This window comes from Onychomys torridus, chromosome 2 (genome assembly GCF_903995425.1).
Source record: "Onychomys torridus chromosome 2, mOncTor1.1, whole genome shotgun sequence".
Lineage (NCBI taxonomy): Eukaryota > Metazoa > Chordata > Mammalia > Rodentia > Cricetidae > Onychomys > Onychomys torridus.
The window spans coordinates 130,723,849-130,737,997 of record NC_050444.1 but is presented as its reverse complement, the minus strand read 5'-3'; the positions used below and the strand labels follow the sequence as shown (position 1 = coordinate 130,737,997).

Sequence of the window (14,149 nt, the reverse complement as noted above, 5' to 3'; positions counted from 1 at the left end):
CACAGTTCTATAACTCCAGCTTCAAGTGATCCTCCTCTGGCCTCTGAGACCACTGCACACATGTGTGCATAGACACATATGCAGGCAAAACACCCATACAGTTAAAATAAAAATAAATAAATAATTTAAATACATAGAACAAATATACCACATAAAAGCAAGAAAATTGGAAAGTGGTCTTTAATAGAGCTAGATAGTTGATCTTACCATGCCAAGTTCTACGTATTCTAAAGCTAATTAGCATAACACATTGGGTGACATAAGCCTCCATTTGGCCTTGCGCATTATAACACTAACTTAACAACTCTGAAAAATAGGTTTACTCATTTCTAATTTCTCAATTCCAAAAATAAGCTTTAATCCAAACTATAAAATCTTGCTAAAAGTAATGTACTTTTTAATTATTTCTTTTATTATTAAAGTAAATTTTCATTATAATATCAACATTTTAAATGAAACTGGTTGAGTACAAAAGATTAACAAAGTATTTGGGCACCAGATATTAAGACAAGAAGACACAAAATAAGAACCAAGTGCTAGAAAGACGACTCAAGTCACTCACAGGACCTGCCACACAAGCATAAGGATCTGAGTTCAGATTCCCAGCACCCTCATAAAAGCCAGGTGCAGCAGCTTAACTCTGAAACCACCACCAAGGAAGGGAGCACGTGTTCACCCAACCAGTGAGCTCCAAGTTCACTAAGAGACTTTGTCTCAAGGAAAGAAGGAACAGCAAACAATGAAGGAAAGAGTAAGGGAGTGAACTAAGAACACATCCAATGTCAGCTGCTACCCTTTCACACAGACACACAGATAGGCATACACATGCACAGACATGTACATCCACAGCAAGAAAACACAGACACACACACACACACACACACACACACACACACACTCTCTCTCTCTCTCTCTCTCTCTCTCTCTCTCTCTCTCTCTCTCTCTTTCTCTCACACCAAAAAGAGAAAGATGAAATGAGAGCCACATGAAGAAGTTGGCATTGCCGAGCTGAGTGTGGTTGGTGGCACATGCCTTTGATCCCAGCACTAGGAAAACAAGAGCAGGGGGCTCTCTTCTCTGTGAGTTCGAGGCCAGTATTATCTACATAAGGGAGTTCCAGGCCAGCCAAGGCTACACTGAGACTGTCTCAAATAATAAATATAAAGAAAAAGAAGTTGTTGCTTACATTATTAGAGAAATAAATAAAATTACATTCATGAAATATGATTTCATGTAAAGATAACAAGCTACAGACATACATGAAAAAAACATAGTACTAGAATCTCTAAAACTGGAGTTTTTTTTTAAAAAAATAATTTATTTTTATTTTATTTGCATTGGTGTTTTGCCTCCAGATATGTCTATGTGAGGGTGTCAGATCTTGGAGTTACAGACAGTTGTGAGCTGCCATGTGGGTGCAGGGAACTGAACCTGGGTCCTCTGGAAGAGCAGTCAGTGCTCTTAACCGCTGAGCCATCTCTCCGGGCCCCCCCCAAAAACTGGAGAGTTTTAAAAAGGATAGATGTCGGGTTGGGGATTTAGCTCAGTGGTAGAGTGCTTGCCTAGCAAGTGCAAGGCCCTGGGTTCGATCCTCAACTCCACAAAAAAAAAAAAAAAAAAAAAAAAAAAAGAGATGTCTAGCACAGGATCATGATCTAAAGATGTAGTGTGATGGTATACAGTATGTACTACACAAGAAGCAGTACAAGCAAAAGCTTTGGGATAGGAATAAAAAGATATCCAGCTATGGGCCTAGAGGGGAGAAGACAGAAGATTAGTGGTAAAGGTGTAAACTCGTGCTGTATTACTAAAGACCAGACATACCAAGTCTAAGAGGAAGAAACTGTCAGTTTTTGTTAGTAAAATACAACAGTGAAAACAGCATTTTAGTGGGATTAGCCTAGGTGTAGAACTCAGTATAAATTTACAGGGTAGAGAAAAAATAAATAAAAAACACAGCAACTCAATATGAGGTACTGGTTAAAAGTTTGGATTTTAGAGTCAGGCAGACACACCCACTTTTTTTACTTGCTGTGAGCCTTGTCTTTAAACCTATTTAAGCCTTGGTATCCTGCATAAAGTGAAACAAAGTGTATGCTTTATAAGAATAGCTATTAGGCTAAAAGAAAAGGTACAAAGAAGACATGAAAGGGGTACTGAGTCTACAATAACATGGGGCTGAAGAGTTAGCTAGTTGGTAAAGTGCTTGGCCTGCAAGGCTGAGGACCTGAGTTCTCATTCCCGGAATCCACATAAAAAGCCAGGTGTTATCTTGTACATCTATAACTCTAAGGCAGAGTGTATAGAGACAGGTGGATCCTCAGAGTTCACTGGCCAGCCAATACAGCCAATCAGTGAGTGCCTGATACAGTGAGAGACTGTCTCAAAAGATATGAAAGAAGACAGTGTCTACTTCTGGCATCCACATGCACACGTGTGCATGCACCTACACACATACATATACATTAATGTATTTACATGCACACAAAAGAAGCCATGCTGGTTTCAGAGTTCATATCATCTATTTCTAGTGCTTGTGTTCTTTCTACGCAGGCTGTATCTTTTAAAACAAAAAATTATGTCATGTCATAAACATATCTGTAATTCCTTTTTTATTTTTTATTGATGTATTAATTTTTTGTTTAAGAGTCACATATATCCCAGGCTGGCCTCCAATTCAATATGTAGTTGTGGATGCCTTTAAACTTCTGATCAGTCCTCCAGCCTCTACCTCGTAAGTGCTGGAGGCATTCCCAACTTATGCAGTGCTAGACAATGAATCTAGGACTTGAACACTAGTCAAGCACTCTGACAACTAAGTCATATCCCCAACCCTGTAGTTCTTTTTCCACCTATCTTGTTAAATACAAAAACCATAAAGATAGCCCAGCATTTTTACATTCTAAGAAAAATATAAAACTACTTAGTATCAAAACAGTGATGAGAAGTTTAGAAAGCATCAAATGGAAGAGTTATCATACTTCTAATGAAACATAGTTTGATAAACTATAATATACGAAATGAAAACAATAACTAGTCATTTTCATAGAATATTAAAGTTGGTACACTTTTTACACCAGTTGTCCACACTACAATATCATTTCTTAAAAGGACACTGACTTGAGTGAGATTCATTACACTTGTAACCCCAGAATCGGGGAGGTGGAGGCAAGAGCATCACCTGTTCAAAGACAGCCTCAGGCCCCAGCACTGTGGAGGTAGATGCAGGCAGATCTCCATGAGTGCAAGGCCAGCCTTGTCTACACAGGGAGTTCAAAGCCAGCCAAGGCTACATAATGTCTCAAAAAAACAAAATGAAATAAAATAAAGCCAGGTGGACTGCTATGAGACCTTGTCTTGAAAGCAAACAAACCAGAGCTGTAAAGATGGCTAGGCAGTTAAGGCACTTACTGCTCTTATCAGCTGGTTCACAGAGTCTCCTGACTCCAGCTCCAAGGGGGCAGTTGCCCTCTGACTTCCTGTAAACACGTGTTACATACAACCTATGCAGACACATGGAAATGTGCATGCACACAGAAATACATTAATAAAAACAATAAATCTCTTAAAAAACAACAAACCAAAAAGTAGGGGAGGGAGTTTGTTCTGGAGATGTATGTAGCTCAGTTAGCAGAATGCTTGCTTTGCATAACAAAACCCTAAATTTAATCTTAAACACCACATAACCTGGGCTCACCTATAATCCTTGCACTCAACAAGTGAAGCAAAGAAGATCAAGGGTTATTCTCAGGGTTGTATCAAATTTAAAACCATTATTGCATACATGAGGCTTTCTCTCAAACAAATAAACAAACAAACAAAGTCAGGCATGGGAGCTCACGACTATAATCTCAGCATTCAGGAGTAAGGCAAAAGGATCTATGTAAATTCAAGGCCAGCCCTGTATACGTCATGAAAACCTGTCTCAAAAAAAGCACAGCCACAAACAAAAGGAGGCCAGTTAAAGTTGAAGTAAGTTTGAGGACTGAGAACAGTTCCTGGGACCCACATGGTAGGAGAAAATCCTCTTCCACAAACTGTCCTCTTACATATACACTGTAACACAGACACACACCCAAACAAATAATATAACTTTTGTTTGTTTTGTTTTTTCAAGACAGGTTTCTCTGTGTAGCCCTGACTATCCTGAAACTCACTTTGTAGACCAGACTGCTCTCCTCATAGATCTGCTTGCCTCTGTCTTCTGAATGCTGGGATTAAAGGCATGAGTCTCCTCTGCCTGGCTGTCTTCTTTATTCCCATTCTCTCATATCTGTAGAATTTTCCACAGGCTATGATAAATGGTATCTCAATGGACAAACAGCAAGAGCAATCATGTGAATATCTGGCTATAAAGCTACATGTTAAAAGCATGCAAAAGCATAGAATAACATCATTTTTCTCACTAATTTTTGTTTTGTTTTTAGAAACAAATTTTAGTTGTTTGGGTTTTTTTTTTTTTTTTTGGCTTTTTTTTTTTTTTTTTTTTTTTTTTTTGAGACAGGGTTTCTCTGTGTAGCTTTGGAGCCTATCCTGGAACTCACTCTGTAGCCCAGGCTGGCCTCGAACTCACAGAGATCTCTGCCTGGCTCTGCCGCCCAAGCACTGGGATTAAAGGAGTGCATCACCACCCAAATTTTAGTTTTTGTTTTTCATTTTAAAATATTAATATGTCATGCTCTGTTACTTTTAAATGAATTCATGTTTTTCTTTTTCTATTTTTAGAGATAGGGTCTCATGTAGCCCAGGCTGCTGTCCAACTCCTTTTGTAGCAGAGGATATCCTCAAATTTCTGATTTTCCTGTCTCCACCATCAAAGTACTGAGATTCCAGGTATGTGCCACCACACTTGGCTTGAATTAAGTATTTTTTTTAATTTTTATTCCAAAAACAGTAAATATAACTCATTTAAAGCAGTGGTTCTCAACCTTCCTAATACTGTGACCCTAATATGGTTTTCATGTTGTGGTGACTCCCAAACCACAAAATTATTCCATTGCTACTTTATAACTATAATTTTGCTACTGTTATGAATCATGATGTACATATCTGACATGCAGGATATCTGATTTACAACCCCCAAAGGGGTCATGACCCACAGATTGAGAACCACCGGCTTAAAACCACATTGGTATACTCCTCTAATCCCAGCACTAAGAAGGCTAAGGCAGCAAGATTACCATGAATTTAAATTACAGTCTGGCATACACAGTGAGTCAAGTCTAGCCTGTGCTACACAGACTCTTCAACAACAAAAGCATGATCCACTTAAACAGAAGTTCTTTGATGTTCTCAATACTTTTTAAGAACCAGAACACTGAGACAAAAGAAACTGAGAACTTTGGGAAGCAGGAACTGGGGAATCAAAAGAAGAGCTTTGCACATATTCAGCAAGTGTTTTGCCTGAGCCGTAGCTCCAGCACAAACTATTTTTCTAGACATTACTATATTTGCATTTTGACAAATAATTAAAAATATTAATTTTCAGGTCAGTGAGATGGCCCAGTTGGTAAGGCAGAGTCCACTAAGCCTGACAACCGGGGTTTGATTCCTGGGACCCACATGGTAAAAAGAGAGAACCAACTCCTAGGATTAAGTCCTCTGCCCACCCCATGAGCACCATGGATCCCTACACGTTCATTCGTGTATACACACAAACATATACATATAAATATATAAATGTAAAAAAAAAATCTAATCATCTATTAAGGAAATACTGCTACTCTAGATATAATTTCAAAAATTATCTTGGTGAGAACCAAAAACGTCTAGAATCTTAAGAGCTCTGTCATTTAATCCAAAAAAGGAATCATTCATTACATTTTTCTACAGTCAAAATAATAACAATGTTTGGGGCTGGAGAGATAGATGCCTTGGCAGTTAAGAGCAATGGCTGCTCTTGCAGAAGACCTGAATTCAATTCCCAGCATCCACATGATGGCTCACAACTGTCTAATTCCTGGGTTCCAAAAGATCTAATGCACTTTTCTAGCCTTTTGGGTATTGGGTATGAGCGTGGTGCAGATAGTTTTTTAAAAATTAATGTCAAAATTCAAGTGTTGAGTTTATGGACCATTATCCATAGCCTTTTCTTCTTAGGAAGAATAAGTAACCCAAGATAAGTAACCCAAAATGGCCTTGAACTCTGGATCCTCCTGCCTTAGCCTTCTGAGTGCTGAGCTTATAAGACATGTGCCACCAATCTCAGGCTTCATCTGAGCTCTATCTATAAACGTTGATCCTATGACTCTAGGACCAATCCTACAATAGCTCTTATATCAAAAATGAGGCTCTCTGAGAGCCTAGTTGGCAACTGCTTGGCTAGTAACCCCAATACACATATGCACTTCAGGAGTAAGCAAGACACTTACTGGCCATATTTTGTTTGCTTATCCTGTGTGTGTCACTATTTTAAATCAATCAATCAATCTCTCTCCCCCCCCCCTCACTCACTCACTCTGTTTTGCTTTTGAGACAGGGTCTTTATTATGTACCCCTGACTGTCCTGGAACTTCCTGTATAGCTCATACTGGCCTTGAACACAAAGATCCTCCTCCTCCTACCTCCCAAATGCTGGGGATAATAGTATGCACCACCACATCCAGCTTAGTTATTCTTCTTTTCTTTTTTACATTTATTTACTTAGTGCATGTGTCCGCACATGTGTATGTGGGGGGCACATGTGCCACAGCGCACAGGTAGAAGTCAGAGACAACTTATGGAAGTTTTCTCCTACCATGTGGATCCTAGGAATCAAACTCAGGCTATCAGGCTGGACACTGTCAGGAAGAACTTCTTCCTGCTGAGCCATCTTGCTAGCCTAGCCCACAACCCTAACTCTTAATATTGCTGGGTGGTGGTGGCACATGCTTTAATCCCAGCTCTTGGGAGGTAGAGGCAGGAGGATCTCTGTGAACTCAAGGCCAGCCTGGTCTACAGAGCGAGATCCAGAATAGGCACCAAAACTACACAGAGAAATCCTGTCTCAAAACAACAACAAACAAACGAACAAAAACTCTTATTATTTGTTCTCTTATTTTGAGGCAGATCTCTTATTCCAGGCTAGTCAAAACTCACTGTGTAGCTATGATCTTCCTGACAACCTCATCTTCTACCTCTACCTGGAATGACAGACCTACAGCACCACATCTAATTTACCTTAAGTTGGGGATCAAACCCAGGGTATCCTATATACCAGAGAAACACTCTAACCCTAATCTTAACATTTCAAAGGTAGTTTTACATCTCATGTAAATAGTATCTCTACAGGTGCCAGAAAATACAGGAACATTAAAATATCAAATCCAGCCACAAAGATGTCTTAGTGAGTAAAGATGCTTGCTGCCAAGGCTGGCAACCTGAGTTTGATCTCTAGGAGTCACACGGTGGAAACAAAGAACCAACTCATGTAAACTGTCCTCTAGCTGCCACAGGTACACCCACACATCAATCAATCAAGCTCCTATTTAGATTCAATTCTTTGGTTTTTTGAGACAAGGTTTCTCTGTGTAGCTCTGGCTGTCTTGGAACTCTCTCTGTAGACCCGGCTGGCGTCAACCTCACAGAGATCCACCTGACTCTCAAGTGCTGGGACTAAAGGTGTGTGCCACTGCCGCTGCAGAAGTGTCTTCCACCCAGCTGGAAGACAGTTTTTAAGGCAATAATAGGTACAAACTTTTACATTTATAGTTCAGACTAAAATCAACATAAAAATATATAAAATATTGAGAATATTCCAATTAAGAGCCCTAAGAAGTAAACTAACTCAAAAGTTAGGATATTACAATAGCCAAGGAATGAAGTTACCAAGGACCTTAAGCAAAAAGCACTTAAATCTAGAAACAAACAGTGCTCCTTTGTTATCTATTAGTTCGACATACATTGATTAAATTGTCTTCTACTTCCAAGACCCTAAACAAGCTAAGAAGCTTCCAACCAAGTAAGAAGATAATTCCATGGGGCAAAATACACATAAATAAATGCAGCAGCCACTCTAAACATGATAAAGAAATTCCATCTAAGAAATACTCTAAAAGAAGTGGAAAGGGAAGGACATCTTCTAACAAAGGGCACTAGGGAACACATATTAGGAGATTAAAAAACAAACAAACAAACAAAAAAAAGAAACGCAAAAGCCAGGCGGTGGTGGCACACGCCTTTAGTCCCAGCACTCGGGACGCAGAGCCAGGCGGATCTCTGTGAGTTCGAGGCCAGCCTGGGCTACAGAGCGAGATCCAGGAAAGGTGCAAAGCTACACAGAGAAACCCTGTCTCGAAAAACCAGAAAAGAAAAAGCATCTGATGTGAGTTTGAACACATATAAATTTTTGACAAGTGACCATTAGGTAACAGGAGGACAAAATCATACATTCAAGTCACAGCAAAAAAAAAAAAAAAAAAAAAAAAAAAAAAAATTATAGACACTATGATGGGCTGCAGAAGGAAAAATGGACTAGAAAATTAGGAAGCAAAAATATATTCAAGGGCAAGCAATCTGGGGCTTTTATTTTTAAATAGGCGAAAGAAACAATTGAAAGATTTTTGTTTGTTTTTGCTAGACTAGCTCTCTCTGTGTAGCCCAGGCTGTCTTAGAACTCACTCTGTAGACTAGGCTTGGCTTGGAATTCAGAGATCCGCCTGCCTCTGCCTCCTGAATACTGGGATTAAAGGCTGTGCCAACAGAAGATTTTTAAAGAAATCACAACATATCTTTGTATCATTGTAGGTAAATCATCACATGATAGTTTAACAATAAAGATGTAGTGAAGAGCCTTTTTGCTCTTCCAGAGGACCAGGGATTCAATTCCTAGCACCCACATCATGGCTCATACCTATATCTCCAGTTCCAGGGAATCCAATGTCCTCTTCTGGCCTCAGAGGGCACCAGATGTGCATGTGGTACACAGACATATACCCAGGCAAAATACCCACAAACAAAAACTACAGACTGGACAGAACAGAAATGGGAAAACAGTAAGCTTTCACCCAGTTCTAGAAGGAAGGAAGAACTTTCCTTAGGGTGGCAGGAATAAGACAGATACAAACATTCTGCCAGTCATCTCATTGACAATTTACTCATAGTTTAAAATATTCTAGGTCAGGTGGTGGCACACGCCTGTAATCCAGCACTCAGGAGGCAGAGGCAGGTGGCTGTCTGTGAGTTCCAGACCAGCCTGGGCTACAGACTGAGTTCCAGGAAAGGCGCAAAGTAACACAGGGAAACCCTGTCTCAAAAAACCAAAAAATAAAAATTAAAAAATTAAAAATAAAAATATTCTAAACCCTAACTTATCACACAAAACAAAGTTGGGATTCACATTATTTCCATTAAGAAATATTCAAAAAAGGATATGACGTTACGTTACATGGGTAGGAATTCAGGGTTGGAACTGAGAAGAGTTGGTAGGGTGATTGAATATGGTCAAAACATATAGAACTCTAAAAGAAAAAAAAGTAAATATCATTGTATATTAGTTTTGAAAAAAAAAGTCTTATTTAGCTGGGGTTGTGTGTGTGTGTGTGTGTGTGTGTGTGTGTGTGTGTGTGTGTATGAGATAGGGTTTCTCTGTGTAGCCTCCTGGCTGTCCTGGAACTCACTCCATAGACCAGGCTGGCCTTGAATTCAGAGATCTGCCTGCCTGCCCCTGCCTCACAAGTACTGGATAGGATTATAGGCTTGTGCCACCACTGCCCAGATGGTTTCTGATAATTTAAATAAAATATGATCTGGCACACATAAAGAGAAAATGTAATGCACAATGCAAAAAAGTTTACACACACACACACACACACACACACACACACATTTTTCCCCCACTTTAGGCCTGGTGTGATGGCCTTTAATCCAGTACTCAGGAGGCAGAGGCAGGTGGATTTCTGTTAGTTCCATGCCAGCCATCTAGTGCCTCAAAAATTAAAAAAAAAAAAAGAACAAAAATTAATTTTATAGTCAATGTTTCAGCATATTTAAAAGCAGTTTCTTTTTGAAATATTGGAAACACCATATTCTTTAGTAAGGATGCAAAACAAAAGATAATAATATAAACATATTTTCAGTGTTTTGAATATTTAGTATACAGAATTTTATTCAAAAATAAACATCTTAAACTCAAGAGTTTATTTCAGGGTTGGGGATTTAGCTCAGTGGTAGAGCGCTTGCCTAGCAAGCGCAAGGACCTGGGTTCAGTCCTCAGCTCTGGCAAAAAAAAAATATTCCTAGCTGGGCGGTGGTGGCGCAAGCCTTTAGTCCCAGCACTCGGGAGGCAGAGCCAGGCGGATGTCTGTGAGTTTGAGGCCAGCCTGGTCTCCAGAGCGAGTTCCAGGAAAGGCGCAAAGCTGCACAGAGAAACCCTGTCTCAAAAACAAAACAAAACAAAACAAAAAAGTTTTTTTGATGAAAAATAAAGTTTGGGTCAGAAATTTCTATACAACCATATTAAAACCCACCATCTTTGCATAATTATAATGGTCAGCTTTCTGAAAAATAATTTCTGAGCCAAACATTGTGGCACATGCCTGCTTGTAATCTCAGCACCTCAGAGGATGAGATAGAAGGAATGCAAGTTTGAGAGCCCAACCTCAACCACACAGTACGGGCTAGCCTGAGCTATATTGTAAGAGTCAATCTCAAAAATAAATAAATAAATAAATAAACTATATATTCACCTTGACCAATATTTTTCTGTAAGGTTAAAATGTGCCAATCATTAGTGCCTTCTTCATTTTCTACCCTCCTCCCTACTCAACTCCCCCACCCAGGAAATCTCCTTTGTACGGATGGAAGGCAAGACCCTGTATGATCCAGCAGGACCCTAAGGCAATGTACATAGATAATTCTTATAAATACATATACATAGCATCGTTTACCCTTTACAGGAGAGATACCAGTGGTATACCAGATTTCTGAACACATGAATGACAAATGTATCTAACAGAAGCAACGCTTTACCACTGGGGGAAACAAAGGAGAAAACACACAATAGAGGGGAGGCAAACCTTACAAACTTTACAAAACACTGAAAAGCTGCATGTGGATTACAACCACAATTACAAAAGTAAACCAAGGTAGTTCGAAAACAAAGAAAAGGAGAAAAATTCTTAGTGATAAGAGTTCTCAAAAAAGGGTGATTCAATATTAGTATTAGTTTTTAAGGCATCGTTTAACACTATCACTAATTTTTAAAGAAGATACTTCTCCATTCACAAGGGCACTAGAAATAATTACTACATACCGTCTACGAGACATTTATACTTCATTATACTTGCATGGACTTCATTCTTTTCAAACGTTTCCAAAAATACACAGTCTTATAATAAGCAAGGTTCCCTAATGACAAACACGTTATTCTGTAGGCTTAACTATAACCCATTTTAAAAAGATAAAGAATTCATCCTCAATTAACATAAGGAATCACAAAGGCCCTCTGCTCATTCAAAATCATTACATAAAGCACTGTCGGCAACTGCAAGGAAGGTTTGAATATCTGACAGCTATAATAACCTAAAATGAGGCACACTTTAAAGAACAAAAAAACTTTCCCATTTCCCTTTCTTTCCCCTTCCCTATCAGAGACACAAAATATCTCTAATGGCCTCAGAAAAAGCTCTCAAATAAAAATATATATATATATACATTTCCCATGTACACGTACAGAAACCTGCCCCATCTCTGTGTATATCCCACTCAGAGGAAAGAGAAAGGGTCTTTATTTTTAAGAGTCAAAATTATATCAATTCTGACACCCAAACTAAGTTAAATCACTATAAATTAATTAACGAGTAATAAAACACTACATGCAAACCTATATGCACAGAAGGAAAGAACCTCAGACTAAGGCCATGAATGAATAAGACCGCCCAATCCCTGAAAATCACTAACCGGCATTTGGTTTCTATGAGAGAAACACGGAGTCTTAAAATGAAGAATCACAAAGGCAACTCAGTTTCTGAAGTTAACCAAGGTAAAATACCACGAACCAAATCAGACAACTGCATTAAAGTATAAGCTTTAAGGAATTCTCACAAAGGGAAACACTGTCTTCATGAATGGATTATAAAACATCCCTTGCAGGTAGAAATCTTGAATTATTTAAAAAAAAAAAAGTGGAGGGCCGTCAAAAGCCTGAATGACATGCAAAGGCAAAGCCCGAAACTGATCTTCCCTCCCTCCCCCACTCCGGCCCCCCACCCCCACCTTCTCCGGACAATGGGATCAGGGTCCTAACTGCAAACTTTAAAGGTATAATAAGCCAGAGCACAGTTTTACCGCAGCTTTAACTGCAATCTGCCCCTCATCCCGAACCTGGCGCACCCAAGAGTACTTCTGGCCTGAAAACATCACCAGGGTTTTGTTAAGAACAAATCAGACCCATCCAAAAAAAAAAAAAAAAAAAAAAAATTAAAAGTTTGCTCCCAAATACCTGGAGGATCCATTTCAATATAAAATATCAGTTCTGTCGAGTAGGGCATCATCACCTCCCTCCAGTCTGCGTCATCGCGGTCCATACTCCACACCGTATTGTACATCGCGCTGTCAGGGGCAGGTCGTCAGGAAATATATAGAAAGCATATATATATATCTTTTATCTGATATTTTAAAATCTAAATATATATATTTGCTAAAGTTCCAAACGGAAATGTACTTCGGGGTTTCCAACGGCCAGTACAAGTCCAGCCAACTACTGGGATGAGGACAAGGTCCTCCCCCCTCTCCTCCTACAGCACCCAACAAAATGCCCCGAACTTCCAAGCTACGGACGGGGTTTTACCTCCGAGGGTTACAGAGAGGCTCGGAAAGCAGAGAGCAGTGGTGTTAACGAGCCGCTTCCCGAAAAATCCTTCCTACACAATCGCTCTCCAAAGGGAAGAGCTCCCCACCGCCTCCTAATCTTTCAGCGGAAGCCACTTTTGTGTCCTTCGGAGGAGAGAGAATGGGAGAGGAGGAAAAAAAGAACGCGTTGGGAGAAAGCTGGGGAAGTGACAAAGGCTTGAAAGGGGGGGTTGCGTTCAAGTTTCGGGGTCCCACTGGTCTGCAGAGAGCGATTCCCTCTGGGACTGGGACTCGGGCTCTGTTCGCGTCAGGCTGGGAACCCAAGCTTCCGCAGCTTCGGGATGGCGACCGGTTGGAGAGTCCAGTCAGCTCGGCTGTGCGCGGGCAGGAGAGGTATCCCCGCCAGCGCCGGCTCCCCTCACGCTCTGCCGGGGAGCCCAGCACTAGAGTTTCATTTTAACTGCGCGGAGGGGACCTCCTCCCCCGCCCGCCCTCCCCACCCCCGCTGGGGCGCCACCCAACCGTGCGGGGCAGGGGGGACAGGCGACAGCGCGGCGGTGCTTTCCACTCCCTACCATCTTGACGTGCGAAGATCGCCAAGTGCCTGAGGAAGGCTGCCTCCTCGAGCCCTCCACGCCGACTTTTAACTCTCCCCGTCAGCGTGGCGGACGCTACCCTTTCGTCAACCTTTGTCTCTACCCCCAGCCTCACTCCGAATGGTCCAGCCCGGGCGCTGGCCGCTCGCCAGGAGTCAGAGCTGGGCGCACGCGAGCTCAGCCGGGAGACGGGAGCAGACGGTGATTGGCTGATCCCGGTTGCCGGAGCCCGAGCCTGCGTCTTTTGTCTGCCCTGCTCCAGCTGAGGAGCGGCGACGGCTGCGCGCCCCGAGCGGGCCAATCAGAAGATAGCCGGCGCCGGCCGGTAAGGCGGCGATTGGTCGGACCTCAGTTACCAAGCGGGACAAAGGCAGAAGGGGAAAAGAAAAGAGGAGGAAGAGGAGGGGTTGGGGAGAAAGAAAGAAGGCGCAAACGGCGTTTACTGACAGGCTGGGCGAGCGCTCGGGGGCTCCAGCTGCCCGGAGACTGGCGGGGCTCCCGCTGTGCCTCGGTCCGCCCGGACTAGTGACGAGGGGGAGGACGGGCTGGCGCTAGACTCTTCTGCCTGGAGACTGGCCGCGGGGGAGGGGAGCGGTGGTAGCGGGGCGTGCTGTCACTTGGCTGGGCGCACATCTTCAGCTCCATTGGAAGTCTCAGGGCAGAGTTCCTCCTCCCGAACCTCCTCACCTTGCTGCGTTCGTCCTCCCCTACCCCTGGGTTAAACCGTCAGGTACAGCGAAGGTCGCCATACCCACTTGCATGACTGTTCCTTTCCAGACCAGGTG

At 41.6% G+C, this 14,149-nt stretch overlaps 1 protein-coding gene across 4 annotated transcripts in view; it reads right to left on the bottom strand.

Annotated features, from left to right (window-relative positions):
• The window catches only part of LOC118577738 (phosphatidylinositol 3-kinase regulatory subunit gamma), an 84,217-nt gene extending 70,636 nt beyond the window's left edge, over positions 1-13,581 (bottom strand). Inside the window, exons 1-2 of one of the 4 annotated variants that reach the window (XM_036178368.1) lie at positions 13,344-13,581; positions 12,419-12,528 (exon numbers count right to left, since the gene is read on the bottom strand). In XM_036178368.1, coding sequence (XP_036034261.1) covers positions 12,419-12,524 — 106 coding nt within the window. In that variant the 5' untranslated portion in view covers positions 12,525-12,528; positions 13,344-13,581. Of the gene's footprint in view, positions 1-11,877; positions 12,006-12,264; positions 12,288-12,418; positions 12,529-12,766; positions 13,239-13,343 lie in introns of those variants that run through there. The other 3 variants (XM_036178367.1, XM_036178370.1, XM_036178369.1) reach the window with 3 other exon arrangements.
• Positions 13,582-14,149: the final 568 nt, after the last annotated feature.